At 53.9% G+C, this 19,003-nt stretch overlaps 2 protein-coding genes and 1 long non-coding RNA gene across 4 annotated transcripts in view; 1 reads left to right on the plus strand and 2 right to left on the minus strand.

The window, feature by feature from the left end:
* Positions 1-1,662, minus strand: part of TCEA3 (transcription elongation factor A3) — a 35,294-nt gene extending 33,632 nt beyond the window's left edge. Inside the window, exon 1 of one of the 2 annotated variants that reach the window (XM_090268775.1) lies at positions 1,442-1,662. In XM_090268775.1, coding sequence (XP_090124901.1) covers positions 1,442-1,510 — 69 coding nt within the window. In that variant the 5' untranslated portion in view covers positions 1,511-1,662. The remainder of the gene's footprint in view (positions 1-1,441) is intronic. The other variant, XM_090268774.1, reaches the window with a different exon arrangement.
* Positions 1,663-3,569: 1,907 nt separating this feature from the next.
* On the plus strand, positions 3,570-4,540 carry LOC150014338 (uncharacterized). Its single transcript, XR_016509644.1, has 2 exons — positions 3,570-4,044; positions 4,176-4,540. It is a non-coding gene; the product is annotated as an uncharacterized LOC150014338 (long non-coding RNA).
* A 1,053-nt stretch (positions 4,541-5,593) lies between these two features.
* The window catches only part of ASAP3 (ArfGAP with SH3 domain, ankyrin repeat and PH domain 3), a 43,053-nt gene continuing 29,643 nt past the window's right edge, over positions 5,594-19,003 (minus strand). Inside the window, 20 exon segments of the mRNA XM_090268776.1 lie at positions 5,594-6,629; positions 7,553-7,600; positions 7,602-7,644; positions 8,236-8,461; positions 9,284-9,479; positions 9,624-9,731; positions 9,823-9,890; positions 10,474-10,589; positions 10,708-10,793; positions 11,714-11,891; positions 12,125-12,219; positions 12,449-12,860; positions 12,969-13,017; positions 14,132-14,219; positions 14,548-14,617; positions 15,499-15,608; positions 15,778-15,864; positions 16,046-16,121; positions 16,560-16,645; positions 16,877-16,988. Of these exon segments, the coding sequence (XP_090124902.1) occupies positions 6,555-6,629; positions 7,553-7,600; positions 7,602-7,644; positions 8,236-8,461; positions 9,284-9,479; positions 9,624-9,731; positions 9,823-9,890; positions 10,474-10,589; positions 10,708-10,793; positions 11,714-11,891; positions 12,125-12,219; positions 12,449-12,860; positions 12,969-13,017; positions 14,132-14,219; positions 14,548-14,617; positions 15,499-15,608; positions 15,778-15,864; positions 16,046-16,121; positions 16,560-16,645; positions 16,877-16,988 (2,329 nt within the window). The 3' untranslated portion in view covers positions 5,594-6,554.

Below are 19,003 nucleotides of genomic sequence, written 5' to 3' on the forward strand. Positions count from 1 at the left end.
CCCCCACCCCCCACCCCATGACTTGAGGCTCAGTTTCACTGATTTTGGAAGATCCTGAAAAGGGGCTCGTGGAGGCTGGCACGTAAGGGCGAGAAGCTGCCAGCACTCTGCAGGGTCCCGTCTCATCTGGCTGTGCAGAAGCAGGTCTTGTTCCCTAAACTCTTTGCTAGCACCATCCCCAGTCCTACTAAGGATTTCACATCTCTTCCACCCTCACCACCAATAGCAGAAACAAAAATCCAGTGAAACTCCTTCCCAGGAGGTAGGTAATCGCAGCTCCTTACAGAGGAAGAAACTAAGGCTCTGGCCTTTATATCAACATCAACTCATTACTGTTCATGTCTACTCTAGGGCTTCGGACGTTCCATGGCTCCAGCGACCCTTCTCTTTTCTCTGCTTTAAGTCCATCCCTTTCCCAAGTTCCTAGGGTCACAGAAGGCCCTGGACATGAAATTCCCGCTCCAGCACAGGGCTATGGATGTTGAAAGGAGGCGGGCCTGGGGACAGGGTGAGATGGGGGGACGTGCTCGCTGGGCTACCCTCCCTTTTCCCTGCCGGGGTGTGCCCAGATCCTCCCTGAACGAAGGCCAGCTTTGCTCTGGCCGGGCAATCCCCCGGCGCCAGCCTGAAGGCAAAGATCACGGGAAGGATCAAACATTAACTTCAAGTCGGCTTGCGCTCCGGGCTCCGGGAATCCTCCGGTAGGACCGCCAGCCCTGATCACCCTCAAACTCCTGGTCGGTGAGCAAAGCCCGTGTCTCCAGCCCTCCTCCTTTCTCCGACCCCCCCTCCCGGGGCCCCGAGGGCTGCGGCTGTCCCGCACCTGTTCGGCCCCCGCCGGAGCAGGCCCCACCCCGCGGCCAAGGAAAAGGAAAATTGCAAACAGAACCGCTCCTTGCTCCCGAAACTGGGGTGGCGGAATCCGCAGCATTTTGCTTTTCTCCCCCAGATCCACTCCCCGGTGCGGAGCAGACGAGGCTCAGCACCCCTCGTCAGCTCAAGTTTCTTTGACACTTCTGGGGCCACCAGGATTTTGTTCCCTCCACCCCGCCGTCGCCACCACTCCCCTGGCTTTGCACACGTCGTCTGTCCCAGGGCGCGGAAAGTCCTCTTCAAGAGCCGGATCTCTTCCCTCGCTTTCCCGGCACAAGCTACCCCGGGACCCCTGAACCCTACATGTCCATAGGGACGTGCACGAGCCTTGTCTTTGGGGCCCACACGATCCCCACCCGCGGTGCCCCAAGCCATGCACACGCCCACTCTGAGGTGCTCAGCGGTCCCCAAAAGGGCGCTGAGCCCTGCACCAGCCGCGCTTCCCTCGGGTCCTGAGTCCCGCACGCGCCTCCCCAGCGCCCGGCCAGCAAGCTCCCCCGGGACTCTCAGACACATCCTCCCCGCGCCTCCCAGGTCGGACGCTCTGGCCCGAACTCTCCAGCCTCACCGTGTTCTTCCTGGCTACCATCTTCTCCAGCTTTTTGGCGATTCTCAGCAGCTCCTCTTCCTGGCCCATGTTGGCCCACGACGCCCGGGGGGCCGAGGGGCTCTGGGGCAGCAGCCGGGGTGAGGGGGCGGGAGGCGCAGAGGCGGAGGGCGTGCAACCCGCACGGGACGCAAATACACACGACACACACGCCTGGCGGGGGCGGGGTCCCCCTCCCCGCCCGCCTGCCTCCGACGTGGGGGAGGGGTGGCGTGCACTAAATATAGATTTCAAGGACTTGCTGGGGCAAAGATTGCCCGCGCCGGCCGGTCGGGCCTCCCGAGCGGGACGAGGCTTGGAGAAAGTGTTCTTCTCCTCGGGCCCTTCTCGGTGGGGGGTGGGGGTGGGGGTGGGGGGAGCGTCAAGAGCTGAAGGGAGGTTTGGGGAAGAGGGCTCTCTGGCGAGTCAGGAGGCTGTCGTCCGGGACACAAAAGACTGTCGCCGTGAGAAGGGCGCCTGAGTGCACCCCGGGAGGTCCGGCGAAAGTTCAGGACTCCCGCGTATCCGCCCCGTTTCAACTCAAAGCGGGCGGCCATGCCTGTGCCAAAGTGGAGGCACCTTGGTGCACTCAGGTCACATTTTTGGGCATGATCACCAAATCAAACTGCCCGACCCTGTGCTCACTCACATCCCGTGCGCACGCGTATCCAGGCCCTCTGTTTCTGACTATTTTGTAACCATTAGATTTTGCATCTCTAACAAGGTCCTACAGAACTACGTCCGGTGTTGCCGGCCCAGGACTGCGTTGAGTAGTCGGGGCTTGGGAGATCAAGTGTGCCAGACAGAAATACCGACCCAAGTGCATGGGCGCCCTCTGTCCGTGGTCAGGACACTGCCTCCCAGTGGGATGGCGTCTGGAAGGGCCATCTTGGGGGGCGAGGAGACCGAGTTGCACCAACCCCGCTGTGCACACATCTGTGTTTCTGAGGCAGGACTTTCCAAGGGTCTCCAGAGGATCCAGGTCTCCTCCTAAATAAGAGTTTAATTGACAGAAAGTTATCTTTTGGAGGGGAGGTTGCTTAGGGACCTGGAGGGGAGGCATGAAAAGTCCGCAGTGTGTGGGGTGGAGAGTTGCAGTTTGGAGTGTTCAGTGAAATCTCCAGACTCTCCTGAGAGAAACTGAGAGAACCCCAGCCCAGCCCAGCCCAGGCACAGAGACAGTGTGGTGTGGCCTCACCTGGCTTCTGACTGCTGCTGTGTGTCCCGGGACCAAGGTAGGAAGGGGTGATGTTTTTCATTCATTCAAAAATCTGTTGAGCGTTCAAGCAACAAACAAGGTAGAACCAGTCCCAGCAAGCTTGAGACTGGGTCTGTGGGCAAGAGAAACCTTGCCCAGAATCCATTCTGTATTATCACAACTAGGGTGAGGGGTAGAGAGAAGAGGGAGTTACCCTAAGGACAAATTTGAGGGGTGTCATCTCCTCTGAAGAAACATTTAAACTTCGGGCAGAAGTGCAGAGTGGGAGCTGGAGGCAGGAGGGGGTGCTCACTTAAGAGAAGACATTCACTCAGTCAACATATATTTATTGAGCACCTGCTCTGTGCCAGACAGGTCTAGTCCTGGGCATCCAGAGAGGAACGAAGCAGTCCTCCTGGAGTTTCAGATGTGCAAAGCTCAGGGATGGGAGGGCGCTTAGCACGTCAGGGTTGGAGGAACTGAAAAACTGGTGTGGCTGCAGCGCAGAGGTGAGAGGGGTGGGGGAGAAACGAGGCAGAAAATCAGAGCTGGGTGGGGCCCGACCACGCCAAGCACTGTGGCTACTTCTAAGTGGTTAGGCAAACAGTTTTGTATTTGGGGAGGTCTCTTGACCAACCCCCAAGCGAGCCCCTCTAGACTGACAGTCAGACAGCTGTCTGCAGTTACTTAGGACTGCCTTTAAAAAATTGCTTTCGGCTCTTGGCTTGGAGGCCTAGGTGCAACTTTCTTCGGTCATCCCGAATCCAAGTTCATCTGACTCCAGTTGCCTCCACCGTGTGCTGGCAGGTAGGTTGGTGACACATCTGGCCTGGCCCCCAAGACTGGCCCTCTGGGTCTGTCTCCAAAAAATGTTGGTGATGATATCACCAAAGCCACTGGCGACTGACTGGCCATTTGGCCCAGAGAGGCCCAGATTGAGGTAGTGCCTTCAGCCTCTGACCTGATCGCCAAAGCCCTCAAAGAACCACCAAGAGACAGAAAGGAACAACAACAACAAAAAAAACCATTAAGCACAGTGGAAATATCACTTTTAGTGAGACTGTCAACATTGCCCAACAGATGTGTCACCAATCTTTAGCTAGAGAACTCCCCAGAACCATTAAGAGATCCTGGGGACTGCCCAGTCTGTGGACTAAAATATTGATGGCTGCCACCCTCATGACATCACAGATGACATCCGCAGCAGTGTAGTGGCATGCCCAGCTAGTTAAGAACACCAAAAGAAGTATTTCAATTAAAGATTGTTTGATAACAAATAAAACAAATTTCATTTTCCTCAAACTTCCATCCAGTTCCCATTATGAGTTGTAGGACAATCAAAGAAGCCAAACTCCTACACCATCAGGGCTCAAAGGACCCCAAGAAAGTGAGTCCAACCCCTTCACGGCACTGATGGGAAGAGTGAGGCCCAGAGAGGCCCAGGCTTGCATTGTTCAGCTGTTTCAGAAACTGTTGGTACCCACTGATATCCCCTCTGCCTACCTGTCCTCCCTGCAGGTCACACGCAGGCAATTCCTGGAGATGCTTCCGACATCTTTCCACAGCTCTCTGATGACTTCGAGGCAGACCGGAAGAGCTTGGGAATTGACACCCTCACTAAGGACCTTCCCAACCAACAAGAGACCTGTCCTAACCGGTGTGGTTCCGTTGGTAGTTGGGCAACGTCCCGAAAAGCAAAGAAAGGGTCACTGGTTCAATTCCTGGTTGGGGCACGTGCCTGGGTTGCAGGTTCAGTCCCGAGACAGTCGGGGCATGTAAGACAGGCAACCAATCAATGTTTCTCTCTCACATTGATGTTTCTCTCCCTTTCTCCCTCCCTTCCTCTCTCTCTAAAAATAAGTAAATAACCTCTTCAAAAAAGAGAGACCAGAGTTGGTGGTAAAGACACTGATTCTTTCACTCAATGGGACAACTTGAAGGCCTGTTCTAATACGTAACACCTCTCAAAGGTCTCCAGTAAGTAAGCCCTAGATATTCACGGTGACAGCTCCTCTTTACACACCCTTTATTGCTTCTTAAGCTTCTGTTTCACTTCCCAACTCCCTCGTTATGCTTCCTGGGAATCACTTCACAAATAAGCTACTTGACCCCAAATATCCGTCTCAGGGAAAATCAAATTGAGACAAGAACTGAGCGAAGCTAAACTACAGGTCTCCTCACTCCTGGACTGGTGCTCTTTCCTCCCCACCATTCATTGCTGTGGGGGGCTGATCTGTGTATTGTCACATGTTAGCAGCTTCCCTGATCTCTAGCCACTAGATGCCAGTAGCACCATCCCATCGGGAGCAATAACCAAGTGTCCCTTGGGGGAAAATTGCCCCAGGCTGTCTTCCTTATGGGGCCCAAAGACAGATTTCCAAGCCCTAAGATTCTCTCCCCTTCCCTACTGCTCTCCAGATCACATAAATAAAAACACTGGGATTTACTTTTTCAAAAAAAGAAAGAAAACTTTTATTAGAGTACAAGAAACAGTTCAGACACTGGGGGCTCAGACATCAACTCTGTTCATGGGGGATCACAGAGCAGTCAGGTCTCCGGGGTAGACAGCCCAGCCTCTGGGCCAGGCTGCTGCGTTCACCACTGGCCTCCCTCCTTGGCCTGGCCCACCAGCAGCCATAAAGCTGATGAGTTAGACACTGACCATGGCTTAGTGGGTCTGTTTTCTAATATGAGGCTGAAGGCCACGGTGGAACTTCTGGCACTGGGAAGCAGAACCATTGAGTTTCTGCCCTCCCATTTTGGTCACTGTCCTGTCACCTTTCATGACCCTTTCCTTCCCTGAGACTGGAAGGCTCCTGAGTTGACCAAGAGAAAGGGGAGCAAAGTGAGAACCCATCATCCAGGAATGCATCCTGCTAAGTCAAGGAGACTGAGCAGTCCTACTGTGCTTCTTTTTTTAAAAAAAGATTTTATTTATTTATTTTTAGAGAAGGGAAGAGAGGGAGGAAAAACATCAATGTGTGGTTGCCTCTTGCACACCCCCAATTGGGGACCCGGCCTGCAACCTAGGCATGTGCCCTGACTGGGAACTGAACTGGTGACCCTTTGGTTCGCAGGCCGGTGTCCAATCCACTGAGCCACACTGGCCAGGGCCCTATTCTGCTTCTTGACTGAGAAGATAGTAGAGGACCTTGGGAAGGCCGTGCTGACCCTCAAAAGGAGTGACACTCAGAATATCTAGTTAACAGGCAGTATGGCATGGCCATTGACCAGCCAGAATGAATATGGGCTGTAGACAACTGCAGTGTCATATAGCTGATTGTCAATGTGCCCCTGATCCCAAAACCATCTTCCCCACCCATTCCCAAGCTCAACCCCTGGGACCAGCTTCCCAGCGAGGGACCACATCTGCAGGACCCTTGTATTATTTATGTGGCATCTGCAGTGCCTCGCATAGGTCTGGACATGGAGCCAGAACTCAGTAAAGAAATACTAATGAAGGGACAAAGAGATGTCCCTATGCTGGCAGAATCCCTGATCTGGAGAATGATGAAGGCTGGCTGGTCCTATGCTTGTGAAGCCCCCAGAATGAAGGATGAAACAGAGTCCTGGTCTGATAGGGGACTGAGGGCCTGCAGCTGAAGCTAGCTCAGAAGCACTCCGATCCTGCCAAAGGGCTCCCTGTACCGGTGTGTGTGTGTGGTGGTGGTAATGAGATAGACAGGAAAGACCCATCATCAGCCCCAGCACAGTGTCCTTGGCAGGGGCATGGCCCATGGCAGGGAGGAAGGCCAGCCAGAGAGGCACAGGGACAGAGAGAGCAAGACCGAAAGAAATGAACACCTCAGCTCCCCAGTCTCGTGGGCTCAAGTCCTAGCTTTGATCGTCGGGGGTCCAGCAAGATGGTGGTTCAGGCATGCAAGGGCCAGCAAAGAGCTAGTCTTGCAAAAGCTGCACAGGACTTGTCGGGAGAACTCCAGTTCTTAAGCTCTCTCCTTTAGTGAAGCCAACCTGGTGGGGAAAGGATGAAATTTGACATTTTCTAAGCACTTATTATGTATCAGCTGTTTATCTCACTCAGTTTCACAACTGTCCCATGGTGATGAAATTACACCATCATATGGGAGTAGGTAAAAATATCCCCATTTTACAGATAATGAAACTGAGGCTCGAAGAAGTGCAGCCACTTGCTCAGTCTCCTTACTCCAAAGCTAGGGCTCTTATTATGATGCATGCTTCAACAACAGCCATGAGCTAACCGCTGGGTGACGGATACCTGGTGTGGACACAGGTTTGTGTTTGGTGCTTGACTTTGATGGACTGAGGATGACAGTTCCCCAGAGAGACCCAGCTCCTGCCCTCACCTCCTCACACTCCTAGCAGACAACCAACACCACCCCTGAGTAATTCCCAGGGGAACAGGGAACAGAGGCAGCTTCCTTCCCAACACTCCTGGCTCTGTCCTTTGCCATACCCAGGTTTCTCAACTAAACAGATGCACAGCCTCTATGCCTGGGGGCTGGCAGTCTCAGCAGATTGCAGGAGACTCCTGTACAAGGGGAGAGTTCAGGCAAACTGAGGGCTGGCACACAGCCCCCCTAATCCTACCTCAACTGCAGGGCAGGGATTCCTTCTCTGAGCAACCAGCCTGGCTGCCACAGCTCTGCTCAGCCTCTCCTGGGGAGTGCCAGAGCTCGGGCCTATCACCTCTGCCACCCCTCAAGGCCTGGGCTCTCCCCTGCCTCCCCCATCCTGGGCTGGAGTGGGGCAAGAGGAGCACTGGGGCAGGGAAAGGCCCAACTGTGCCACCTAGGCCCCCATGTATCCCGATCATAAGGAGAGGTCTCCCACCCTAATACACCCACTCTTGACCAACTGTCCCTCCCAGTACCCTGCCATCTCCCCTCAAACCACAGTCCTGAGCTCCTACCTACTGCCATGTTCCTTCTGGGTAGAGGTTGCCTGGCTGAGGGGCAGTCTTCCAGGTTCTGGCGCCCCCCGCCGATAGGAGCGAGTGCTCTCGGAGCTGAAAAGCAGGGAAAGGCCAATGTGACCCCCATGCCCACAGAGCTCCCCCTGTCCCCAGAGTAGAGAGAAAAGGCTCAGGTGTAGAACAAGGCTTGGGGACTTAGGACAGGTGGGTGGAGTCTACAAGGCCTCTGGCTGGGTCTATCACAGGCCCCAGAGGCCTGGAACTGACCTCTAGAGAGCTCCGGAAATTTCCCCACGCCTAGTCCCCAAACTACAAACTGAATGTGTTTGTAAAGAAGAGAGGACTGGATCTTGGGTTGAAGGTGGGGACAGAGTGAGGACCCCACTGACAGGCTCTAGAACAAGCCACACAGATGGGGGGACTAAGTGTTCTCTACTCCAGCTTCAGCATTCTGGGTCTTAGGTTCTTACTCAACATTCCAGGCCAGACTTGGAAGCAGGTGTATAAAGAAGAAAGCGATCCAATCACCCTCCACATAAGATTTAGTATTTCTGTATTAGTCATGGGCCTCAGAGCTGGCAGGTGTCCCAGTCTTCAGGCAGACAGTTTAGAGGTGAGGAACTAAATGGATGCTCAGAGAGGTCGAGGCATTTGCCCAGGTTGCACTGCTGGGCTCTCACCAACCTGAACCTGACAGGGGGATACATCTCCGCAGGGGTGGTTCCAGATGTCAGGCTGGGTCGGGAGGTGCCTGGGGGCTCCCAGAGGCCCTCTTCAGAGCTGGGCGGGGTTTGGCTGGCACCCCCAAGTTCCACAGGGCTTGTAAGGCTAGAGGAGGAAGATGTTGGGCTGCCCTGGCTCTCAGGGGCCCCAGGAGGCTCTGAGCTCAGGCTGGGGACTTCGGAATGATCTGGAATCAGAAATGATAAAGCCCGTTTTTATCCCTTGTTCTGCTCAATTTCAAAGTTGTCTTTGGCTTCTAGGGTCCCCCCGTTCCCCACTCCCCATCTACCTCTCAGCCCTCTCTGTCAGCTCTCCCCGCCATGCTGCAGCCTTACCCATCCGCACATTCATTCACAGCATCCAGGGCCACAGTGGGGCACTGTCCGCCTCTGCTTACACAGTCTCCTCAGTCGGGCTCCCCTGCTCATCCCTTAGGCTCAGCTCAGAGGCTGTCCCCACCACCAGGAAGCCTTCCTAAACCACTGTCCAGTCCCAACAGGACATGCTCTCTCCCTCCCCAGAACTCCCAGAACAAGCCAGTTCATTCATTCAACACCTAGTTCTTGAGCCCAGCCAGGCAGCCAGGCACCGTGCTAGGACTGGAGAAACAGTACTCAACAGAACGCTCCAAGTTCCTGTACCCTTGGGATTCACATTGCTTATGCCGGCCTCAGACTGCATTCTGGTTTTTGTCTCCCCCAGCTGACTGTGTCCCAAAGACGTCAAGACAGAATGGATGCTCCATGAATGTTTCTCTCTTTTTATTTAAGTGAAGCATTCACAGATTTGGAGTAAAACAGACCTGGGTTTGAATCCCACATAAGGGACTTATGTAAGTTACTTAACATCTCTGTTCCTGTACTTTTAAGGGGGAGACGAGAACCATGACCTGCCAGGTGATTGTGAAGATAATATGAACTAACATATGTACTCTGAGCTCAGTGCCCAAGCACACAGTAGGCCCTCAATGAATGGCATAATGAGCATTTTTCCGGGAAGCGAACCATACCTCCACTGGTGTGTCCTGCTCGGCCTGGGACTGTGGTCCGAGATGGGTTTTTAACAGGTAAGGGTGGGGGGCAATCCTCACTCTGGCTCTGAGGGGCAGCTGATTCCAGGCTGGTGACGGCCTCATAGGTCTTGTTGCTGATGTCCATCCTCCCGCTGGCCCAGAGGACCTGGGCCGGGGGCTTCAGAGGGCAACACTGCTGGGGCAGAAGTGTGGGAGGGAGGACTGCCTGGTTCCTCCAGTGCAGCCCCGCCCCGCGCCCGCCCCTCCCCACACCTGGTCCAGTCTGATTCTCTCCTTCTACTCTCTAGAAGCCTGAGAGGCAGGGACTGCGACCCACCTTCTCTTCCTCATCCTCCTCACTGTCAGAGCCAGGCTCTGTAGGAATTCCCCAGGAGTAGTCCACGTGCAGAGGGAAGACTAGGGTCCCAGCCTGGGCCTGTTCCAGCTGCCAAAAACAAAGCCTTGATAGTTCAGAGGGCCAGCGCTGGGAGGAGAGACGGAGAGGGTCAGGGTGCCCCTCCTTCCCTAGACCTCACCAGCTCCACACACTCCTTGTGCTGCTTCTTCCTGGCAATGTCCAGAGCTGTTTCTCCATCATCATTCACTGTGAAGGGTAAAGTCAGAAGTCATAGTCAGGGTCAAAGCCGCATGAAAGCTTAAAGGTTAAGATGCGCCTCTGGGATCAAACTGTCTTGTGTTTGAATCCTGGCTGTGCTACTTCCTGGCTGTGTGACCTTGGGCCTTAATTTTCTCATCTATAAAATGAGTATGATACTTGTAACTACCTGACCAGGTTGCTGTGAAAATTAAATAAGTGAATACGTGTAGAGCACTTGGCATATTACCAGGCGCATGTTAAATAGTACATGATAGCTATTATAATCATTATAATTCAGGTTCAGCTCATATTTGTTTCATTAGATACAATATTTTATTTGACCCTCTTAGCAGACCTATTAGGTCAGTGGTATTATTCCCATTTTACAGATGAGGAAGCTGAGATTCAAGAGCTGAATGGACAAACCCCACAGTCACACAGGTGGTCAGAGGCAAGCCAGGATTAGGACCCAAGTTGGACAGCGAAGTCCATGCTTGTGACCAGCACTCTGTGTCCGGGAAAAGGGCAGGGGGTCCCACATAAGGGCTGGTCAGGATGGAAGCCTTATGGAGGAGGCTTTGGGCCCCACCTGTGCCAACCGAGGCTCTTCCTTTCAGCAGCAGCTTGAGGCAGTTGGGTCGGTTGTAGAGAGCAGCGTAGTGCAGGGCGCTATTCCCATCAGCAGCTGTGGCATCCAGATGACCGCTGGGGAGGCATGGTCAGGGAGGAAGGAAGGGGAACAGAGAGGTGAGGGGGTCACCGTCGGGATGAAAGGAGGAAGAGGAGAGGAGGGAGGAAGAGTGTGAAGGCAGGGAGTTCTCACCCATTCTGAATGATGAAATCCACCAGGGGCAGGGAGGCCTGGGTGGCGACTCTGACAGCCAAGTGCAGGGCGAGCTCTCCTGGTGCCTGAACACACGTCCACACCTCTGAGTTCCCCGCAGTTCACTTGCCCCCAGCCCAATATTACCCTCTTGACCTCTTGCTGCCTTCTGACACCTCCAGATAGGGAGCTGCCAGAACCCTGGGGAGATGAGACTGAATGGATAGACCTCATGTTTGAGAGGAGAGTGAAAGACTGTTCTTTCCTTTCTTCCTTCAGTGGTTCTGGCTCCTCTTGCTCACAATAGGAGATGTTTCCCCAACTTGGTTCCTGGCCCTGCGCTCCTCTCTCTGCTCCTCTCACTGGCACCCAGGACCTCAGCTAACCTCATGCTTTCAGCTGCCATTCCCATCGGCTGTTCCAAGTCCTTACCTCCCCTTCATACCGCACCCTCACTGCCCACCGGACAGCCCCACAAAGACATCAGGCAGCTCAAAGACATGTCATCCCATTTTTGATGTCCAATCAGCAACTGCCGTTGATTTAATCTTTCAAATGTCTCTGACACCCCCACCCCCATTCACATGTTTGTTCCTGGAAAAGCCATACAATGGCCTTCCCTGCCCTAATCTGACCCACCTTTATCCACTTCTAAGGGTACTCAAGAAAAAATATGATACTATTTATTGCACACATATTATGCACCAGGCCCTTTACATACATGACTTCTCATTTCAACGCTGTGCGTGCTATCATAAACCTGTTTTACAGATGAGCAAAGATGCAGAGAAGCTAAGTAACTTGCTCTGGATCCCATGGCTAGGAAAGGACTAATTCAGTCTCAAGTCTGCTTGACTGAACTTGTGTTCTTTTCCATTTACGCCTCTGATAGGTAGGGTTTCAGCAGATATCAGAGGTGGGCAGAGGGGAGCAAAAGCTGGTCCCGGGGGACTGGGGAGTATGTGCGTGTGGGTGGGGTGTAAGTGGTTCTTGAAGGGGTTCTCACCTGCCCCTCAGGTCCTGGCAGCAGCTGTCCGAAGTCCTGCCCATTAGCAAAGGCCTCCAGGACAGACAGAAGGTCCTGGTTACAAATGGCCATCCAGAGTCTCTGAGGTTCGGGTGTGGACCGCCGGGCAAACCGGTGTTCCACATACTTAGCCACGATATAGTCCCGGCGGGCGCTCCTGCCAAAGACAACCACAGCATCTCAGAGCAAAAACAGTTTCCACCCCACTGAACCCTTGGACCATTCCACAGGAGATAATGGATCTCCTTTTCCCCAGAATCTGTCCTGGACTCTTAAGAGATCTGAGGTTCCCCTCTTCCCAGACTTCTGGTCCAAAATGCTTCTGGGACCTTGGGAGCTGGAGGGGCAGAATCCCTAGCCAGGACGCCCTCTGTCTGAGAACCCCCTTACATGTCACTGTCAGCTGAAGGTTTAGGGCCTCCATGTGAGGGCAGCTGGGCCTCCATGACCTCATTGAAGCGCGTGTTCCCAATGTTCAAGGCCAGCTGGAGTCACAGGAAAGTAAGACTGGGTGGTTAAAACAGCGCCCCGTGGAGGACGAGCCCCAAGATGCCCCCCACCTCCCCCACTGTCCCTTTTTATGGCAGGTCAGGATCCTGCCTCCCCTCAGCCACACCCCACTCAACCCCACAAACTGTGGCTGAGCCAGTCTGCCCAAGCTCGCCTCCTGACCAAAGCACGTCCGAATCCCCTCTGGCCCCACTCCAGCCTCACCAACAATTCGGAGGGGCACAGCAGGTCCAAGGTGAGGGACTGCATGCGCGAGAAGCGCACGCCCAGCTCACGGTGGACGCCAGAGCACTGGATGCAGGTGAGCACGCCCAGGTTGGTGCTGAGCCACGTGGGGTCTGCAAGGGAGGACAGCTCATTCCTGGAGGTGTGGGCCCCACCCCCCCACTTCCACCTCCCTCCTGGCTGAGGCCCCTCGCCCGGACCTGAAGCTCCGCAGTCGCAGCACTGGCCGTTCCCAGGCCTGCTCTTCACCTCCGCGATGAGGAGCTTGGTGAGGTCCTGGAGCTCCCCGTCCAGCCCAGCGCCGCCCCAGGGCCCCAGGCTGCTGCTGGGCTCCCCCAGGAAGGCACTGCTCAGAGCTTCGTCCTTGCTGTTCTGCAGCACTGACACCCACCTGCCAAGAGTGGATCGGGTGGTGTGGGGGAGATGCCTGTGGCCGTGGGGTCCTGCCCGTCAGGCAGCCCTGCTCCCATCCCGGGGCTGGTGGTAGGGAAGCACTCACGCCTCACACTCATGTTCGTCCTCCGCCTGGAAGTGGTATGTCCTGCTGTCTGCAGAGAGAGGAGGGGGATCTGGTTCACAGAAGTCCGGCTGCCCTCCCTGAGCCCAGGGAACCCTCCCCCATACCACTGGATCGGGGCGGAGCTTTAGCCCCTGTGGGCCCGGACTCTGCCAAGCTAGCAGCGCACCGGTAATGGCGGCAGCCAGCAGAGCGGGCGGTGTCTCAGAAGTCACCTACAAACACCAACAAAGTAGGATCCCAACAAGGCTCCCTGAGTGAAGCCGGGATTCCAGGGTTAGGGGAGGTCTTCTAGGGCACAGGACCCCACGCAGCTCAGAGGCAGTGTCTCCTCTGAACCTGCTGCCACCACCCCACCTGGCCCCATAGGCCCCTATCTGGTCTCCCTGCTCCTCATCTCTTCCCCTCCCCCAGCCTGGACCAGCTGCCAGATCGCTGGTGCCTGAGGGCGGCTCTAAGGGCGGCTCTCTCCGGCTCCACGACCCCCCTTGGCTCCCTACTGCCAGGAAGCAAGGTCCACACCTTTAGGGGCATTCCCAGGCCTCATCTCCTACTACTCCTGTGTGAACCCTACCCTCCGGCCAAACTGGACAGCCCTCCGTTGCTGTTTCTGTGCCCGTCCGCATGCCAGTCCTGTCTCCTGAAATGCCCTCCCTCAACTCTACCTCCTTTGTCCTTCAAGGCTAACGTCAAATGCTCTCTCCTCCCAGCAGCCTTTCCTGATTCCCCACAGCAGGGCAGGCCTCTGCTCTTCAACCTTTAACAGTGCTCTATCTATCTGCCCCCCTCTTCTGGATGCTCCCTGTCCTAGGTCTCCAGTCGCACCCCTGCCAGAGAGAGCTCCTAAGGAGGAGATCTAGGCCTTTCTCAGCCTACACCTGCCCCGGGAAGGCTGGGCACCAAAGGCTCCAAAGGATGAAAAGTGAACATTTTGAAGTAATAATAATTCCAAAAGCCAAATAACCCAAATCCATTCAAGAATGCTTTACGGAGAGCCCAGGGCCTAAGGAGTCCTCTGCCTGCAGCAGCAGCTGTTCGATAAACACGTGCGGAATTGGACACAGCCCTGATTCTGCCTCCCGGCTGCCGACAGGTGTCTTAGAGAAGCCTTGCGTGGCCATGGGGAAGGGGCAGGGACTACTCACGAGTCACCAGGTCAAAGCACTTTTTCTCCTCGGGGTTTGGCCTCACTTGGCACGTCAGCAGGGTCAGCTTCACTGGGGGCCGGTTTATCTGTGGGAAGTTGGAGGTGGAGGATGTACATGTTACCCTCTGGGCCTCTCAAACTCTCAAGGCCTCTGTTTCTCAATCTGTTGCATGGGTATAATCCAGTTCCAGTTTAATGTCTCCCCTCTCCCAGCACCTCCAGATTGTGGGATATGGGCCAAGATGAGGCTGGGAGCTTTGGGTCCCAGCTTTCCCTCCACAAGGGGTCTCCAGCAACCTGGATCCAGGTTTGGGGGTTGGTCTTAGAGGAGAGGGCTTGACACTTGTCTGCTCAAAACACCAGGAGGAGAAAGGGCCTCTGATGCTCTGAGACCCCTGCCCCCCCAGGCCTCACCATGCTGTGGGAGATGGTCAGGCAGCCGTATTTGACTCCACACTTCCTTTTCTGCCAGACTCTTCGAATTCTAGGGCCCAGAGGGATAGAGAGACAGTGACGCACGGCTTACACCGAATTCTCCTGTATCAGAAACGGGTCCTGGACCAGATCTCCAGCCCCACCAAAATGACCTCCACCTCTTCTGTCCCCTGACCCCTTGACCCCTCACTTTCTGGGGGTCCCTTCTGAAGGAGAAGACACAGCTCTACCCATAAGAAGCTCCCAGTCTGATGGGGGAACCAGCCTCACTCTCTGGGAATCCTCATTCTAAACGGGACCATGTGACCTTAACTCTCTGAGAACTTCTAGTCTGATGGAGGAGACACAGCTCCCAACCTTGGGGAGTTCTTTATCTGAGCGGAGGAACAGGCGCTTGACCACAACAGGTGAGTTATGGTTAAAGGCAAAGCAAGATAAATAGGGAGGCCCCCCCAAATACAATTAACAAATCCATGCTCCAAAGCTACTTAATACCTCTGTAAATATTACTTGGTTTAATAGTTATTCTTCTGTGATAAAAACTGATCAGGAAGTAGAGACATAAACACAACCCATCAGGGCCTTTGCATTTCACAGACTGACTTTTTCTACACCAGGGAGCAAGGCACAGGCACCACTTCCATTTCCAGGCACATTCAGTATATTATAGGGGTTAGGAGTGAGGGCACAGAGACTGTCTAGGGCATAATAAGTGCTCAGAAAGTGTTAACTGAGGCTGTTGTTCTTCGTCAAGTTCAGAACAACCAGTTACTTTTAGAAGTTCACATGCCCAGGGTTGTGATGATTTTGCATTTCCACAGTGGAGGGTCCTGGAACTCTCAGGGTCTATACAAATGATACGAATGGTCCTTTTGGTCAGCAACTCCAACCCTGACACTTACTGTCTGTGTGGCTCTGGCAGTTACTTACCCATCACTTTTCTTGTATAGAAAGCCCACCTTCTCAGTCCCAAATTGCTTGTTGCCTTGGTGCTGGTGGATGCTGTAGCCACCTCCTGAGTTCTTCCGGCTCATATTCTCCTGTTCCTCAGACATGCAAAGGTGACCCCAGGTTGGAAAGAGCCCCATTCTGCAGGGGTCTCCCACAAGGAGATTTAAGGGGACTCTGAGAAGTCTTCCTTCTCTCCCCAACCCCCACACGGTGTGCCTTGGGGGAAAGCATTCCTTTTTGGATGAATCAGGGCCTGACCTCTCTGTTCTCAAGCTGCAGCATCCCTCGCAGGGAGTCCCGGAGCTGGGTCAGCTTCTGTAGCTCCTCCTCCTGGGCTTGACGCAGCTATGGGACAAAGGACAGGACCCCGTCATCAGCCAGCAGATGTGCTAGGTGCAGAGCCCAGAACCAGAGCAGCAGGGCAGGAACCTCACTCTCTGGGCTGGGACCAGCTTTTCCACACCCACAGATTCTCCCGGAAGGACAGGGGGCTTGACCACGTGCCAAAGGGTGAGGCCCAACTTACTGCATGCACTGAGGCTGCCAGCTTCTCGATGAAGGGGGACAGGCTCTGAGCAGCCTTCCAGCCATCTTGGAAAAAGCTAAGAGATGCAACGCCAAACAAAGGACCAGAGAGAAATGAAAATGAGAGATAAAGCACGAAGTACAGGAGAAAATGCTCGAAGGACCACGGGGCAGTATAGTCTGATGGTCAAGAACAGGCACTCTGCAGTTAGGAATGTCTGGGTCCAGATCCCACTATGTGTGTGATCTTAGTAAATCTGAGCCTGTTTCCTCATCTGTAAAGTGGGGATAATAACAGTACCTGCTCACAGGGGTGTTGGGGGACTGAGTGAGATCAAGCGACACATGGAAAGTGCTCAATAAAGAGAGCTGTGAAAACATTACCAACAAGGTACAGACGTACTGAGTTTTTGAGGGTCTGCCAGACCCTGGGCATAAGCCCTGTCCTGTGCTGCCTGACGGGTTAAGGGGCGAGGAGCGTGGGGGTAGGGTTGGGGTTATGGGACGAAACCTACTTGTGCTGGGCATGGAAGAACTTGATGAGGCTCTGCAGGAAATCAGGACCTTGCTTCATCTGGCTCTCCCCGGCTTTGAGCAGATACTAGGGGGAGGGAAAGGCAAGACGTGCCATGTGAGCAGAAACTGAATCCTCGGGACAAGGGGCTGTGGTCTCCTTCCCAGGCTAATCCTCCCGGCCATGACTGAAGCTTGGCGACATCCCAAGGGCCATCTGACCAGGACCTGAGGTAAGCCTGTGACTGGGCCCCTAGAGGTTCAGGAGAGGCAGACAGGAAGGCACATCCCACCTCCCCTCCCCTGGAGCACCTGTTACCTCACACATGTGCAGCTGGAAGACGCGCCGCTCTCTCTGCGTGTCCTGGGCCACCTCCCCAGGGTTCCCGCCTGTCACCCTGGCCCGGTCCTTCTCCTTCTCCAGCCTGGCCCTAGGCCCCAAGGAAAGAGAGGCCTGAACATCTCTCGCGGGCCCCTTTCATGTCTCACCATCCCTACATCCTCCTCTCTGCCGCAGGCACACGAGAGTGAGGAGCCCTCCTGCGTGCCAGCTGTGTGGTAGGACTGGGGTACACAGTGAAACAGGCAGACGCAGGGAACCCACAGGCTCAAGGGGGAAAAAACACGAATCAAATCACAGCCTTGTGGAGAGCGGTGGGAGAGTAAAATAGGGCACTCAACCTTTTCCAGCTGCTCAGGAATTGATGTTTGAGCTGGGATCTGAAGTCTGAGAAGTTGTCTTGGAGGAATCTAGGGCTGGGTAGGAGGATCAGAGCATGTGGCGGCCGGAGGCAGGAGGGATCAGGAGCCCAGATGGAGTGGGAGGTGGTTCCAGGTGAGCTAAAGAGGGGCCAGATCATGCAGGGCCTAATTCAGAACCTGTCAGAGTTCTTGGTCTTTATCCCAAGAGCAATGGGAATGATTTAAGGGTTTTATGCAGGGAGGTGATGGGCTCAGATAAGGGCCAGGTGGGAGTTGGGGTGACCACTCTGTCTGACTTTACTGGAAGGGCTTTAGTGCCATGTGGGTTAGGAGATCACTAAGCACCTTCATTTTTCTGAGCTATGGAGCTTCCCATTTTAAAGCTTAGAAAACATTTGTTCTTTTCTTTGTAACTGAAAGTAGAAAATGCTTCCTATCCTTGTAATTGAAAATAACCTGGACCTTCTCCTTGCAGATCTCAAGGGCTGGCTGTTTTCTGTCTTTGGAGATGGGTGGAACTGTGTGTACATGGTTTCCTGGAAATCCCACACCCATCAGACCACCCACTCCCAGCCAGGAGAGTATTTCCATATTGGAGGCTGGGTGCAAGGGACCATGAGCCCTGTGTAAGGAGGCATCTCACTTAACAGTTCTGTTCCCAAGTGGGTGCCAGCTCTGAGCAGAGAAGACAGACATGGGATACATTACGAGCTGCATTACTTCTCCTCTTTGAGCCTCAGTCTTCTCATCTGGAAAATGAGGGCCCTTAACTATACCCAGATGAGATAAAGTATGCAAAAACCTTAGCACATAGAAGACACAATAGCTATTATCACCACAGGCCCCTCTAGGCATCAGTTTCTAACTGTAAGCAGGGGAAGCAATGGCCTAGAATGGTCCCTTCCGGCACTAAAGTTCCAGGCCTTACTGAGGTCAGACCTCTGGGACAGTGTTTACAGGCAGACTATACCTGGAGCAGTGTTCCATCCTTGGAGCTAAAGACGTTTTGACCATATAAGTCTTTGTTGTGGGGCCTGTCCTGTGAATGTAGGATGCTTAGCAACATCCATGACCTTTACACGCTAGATGCCAATCTCCTCAGTTGTGACAATAAAAATGTCTCCTGAGGGTGAGGGCAGGGGTACAGTATCACCCTTGGGTGAGAACTCCTGCTCTAGAGGGGGTTCTGCAGGCTTCAAAATTTTTATTTAAATTTTCTCATAAGTGATGATTTCTCATTCCAAGTGTGAGTTTGTGGCAGGATGGCGAAGTTAGGAGGCCTGAGGATCAGGGCAAAAGCTTCTTTTTGGATCTGAAGATGAGCAGGAGAGAGAGAGAGGCAATGGCTGGGTCTGCAGTGTATTAGCCACGATGAGCCTGGCAGCTTGCTCAGTAGGGTGAGAGACTGAGTGGGCAGAGCAGCTGAGAGGGGGCAGGGGACTCTCCCCAGCAGACATTGTTATTATTTCTTTCAATAATAAAAAATGAAAAATATGTTAGATGTCTAGTTATAGAAAGGGGTTAAATCGATTACGCTATGTCCCTATATAGGAATACTACGCAGCTCTCAAAAAGGATGAGGCTCTCTCTATACTGTGTCATGGAAAGATGGCTTCTCCTGAGCAAATGGACAGAAAGGAAGTCTCCAGATAATACAGTGGTTAGAAATGTGGATTCTGGATCTGAATGGCAGCTCCCTCACTTTCTAATCTTCAGTTTCTCCATTTCAAAAATGAGACTAATA

Source organism: Furipterus horrens, unplaced genomic scaffold, assembly GCF_987537825.1.
Source record: "Furipterus horrens unplaced genomic scaffold, mFurHor1.1.pri manual_scaffold_3, whole genome shotgun sequence".
Lineage (NCBI taxonomy): Eukaryota > Metazoa > Chordata > Mammalia > Chiroptera > Furipteridae > Furipterus > Furipterus horrens.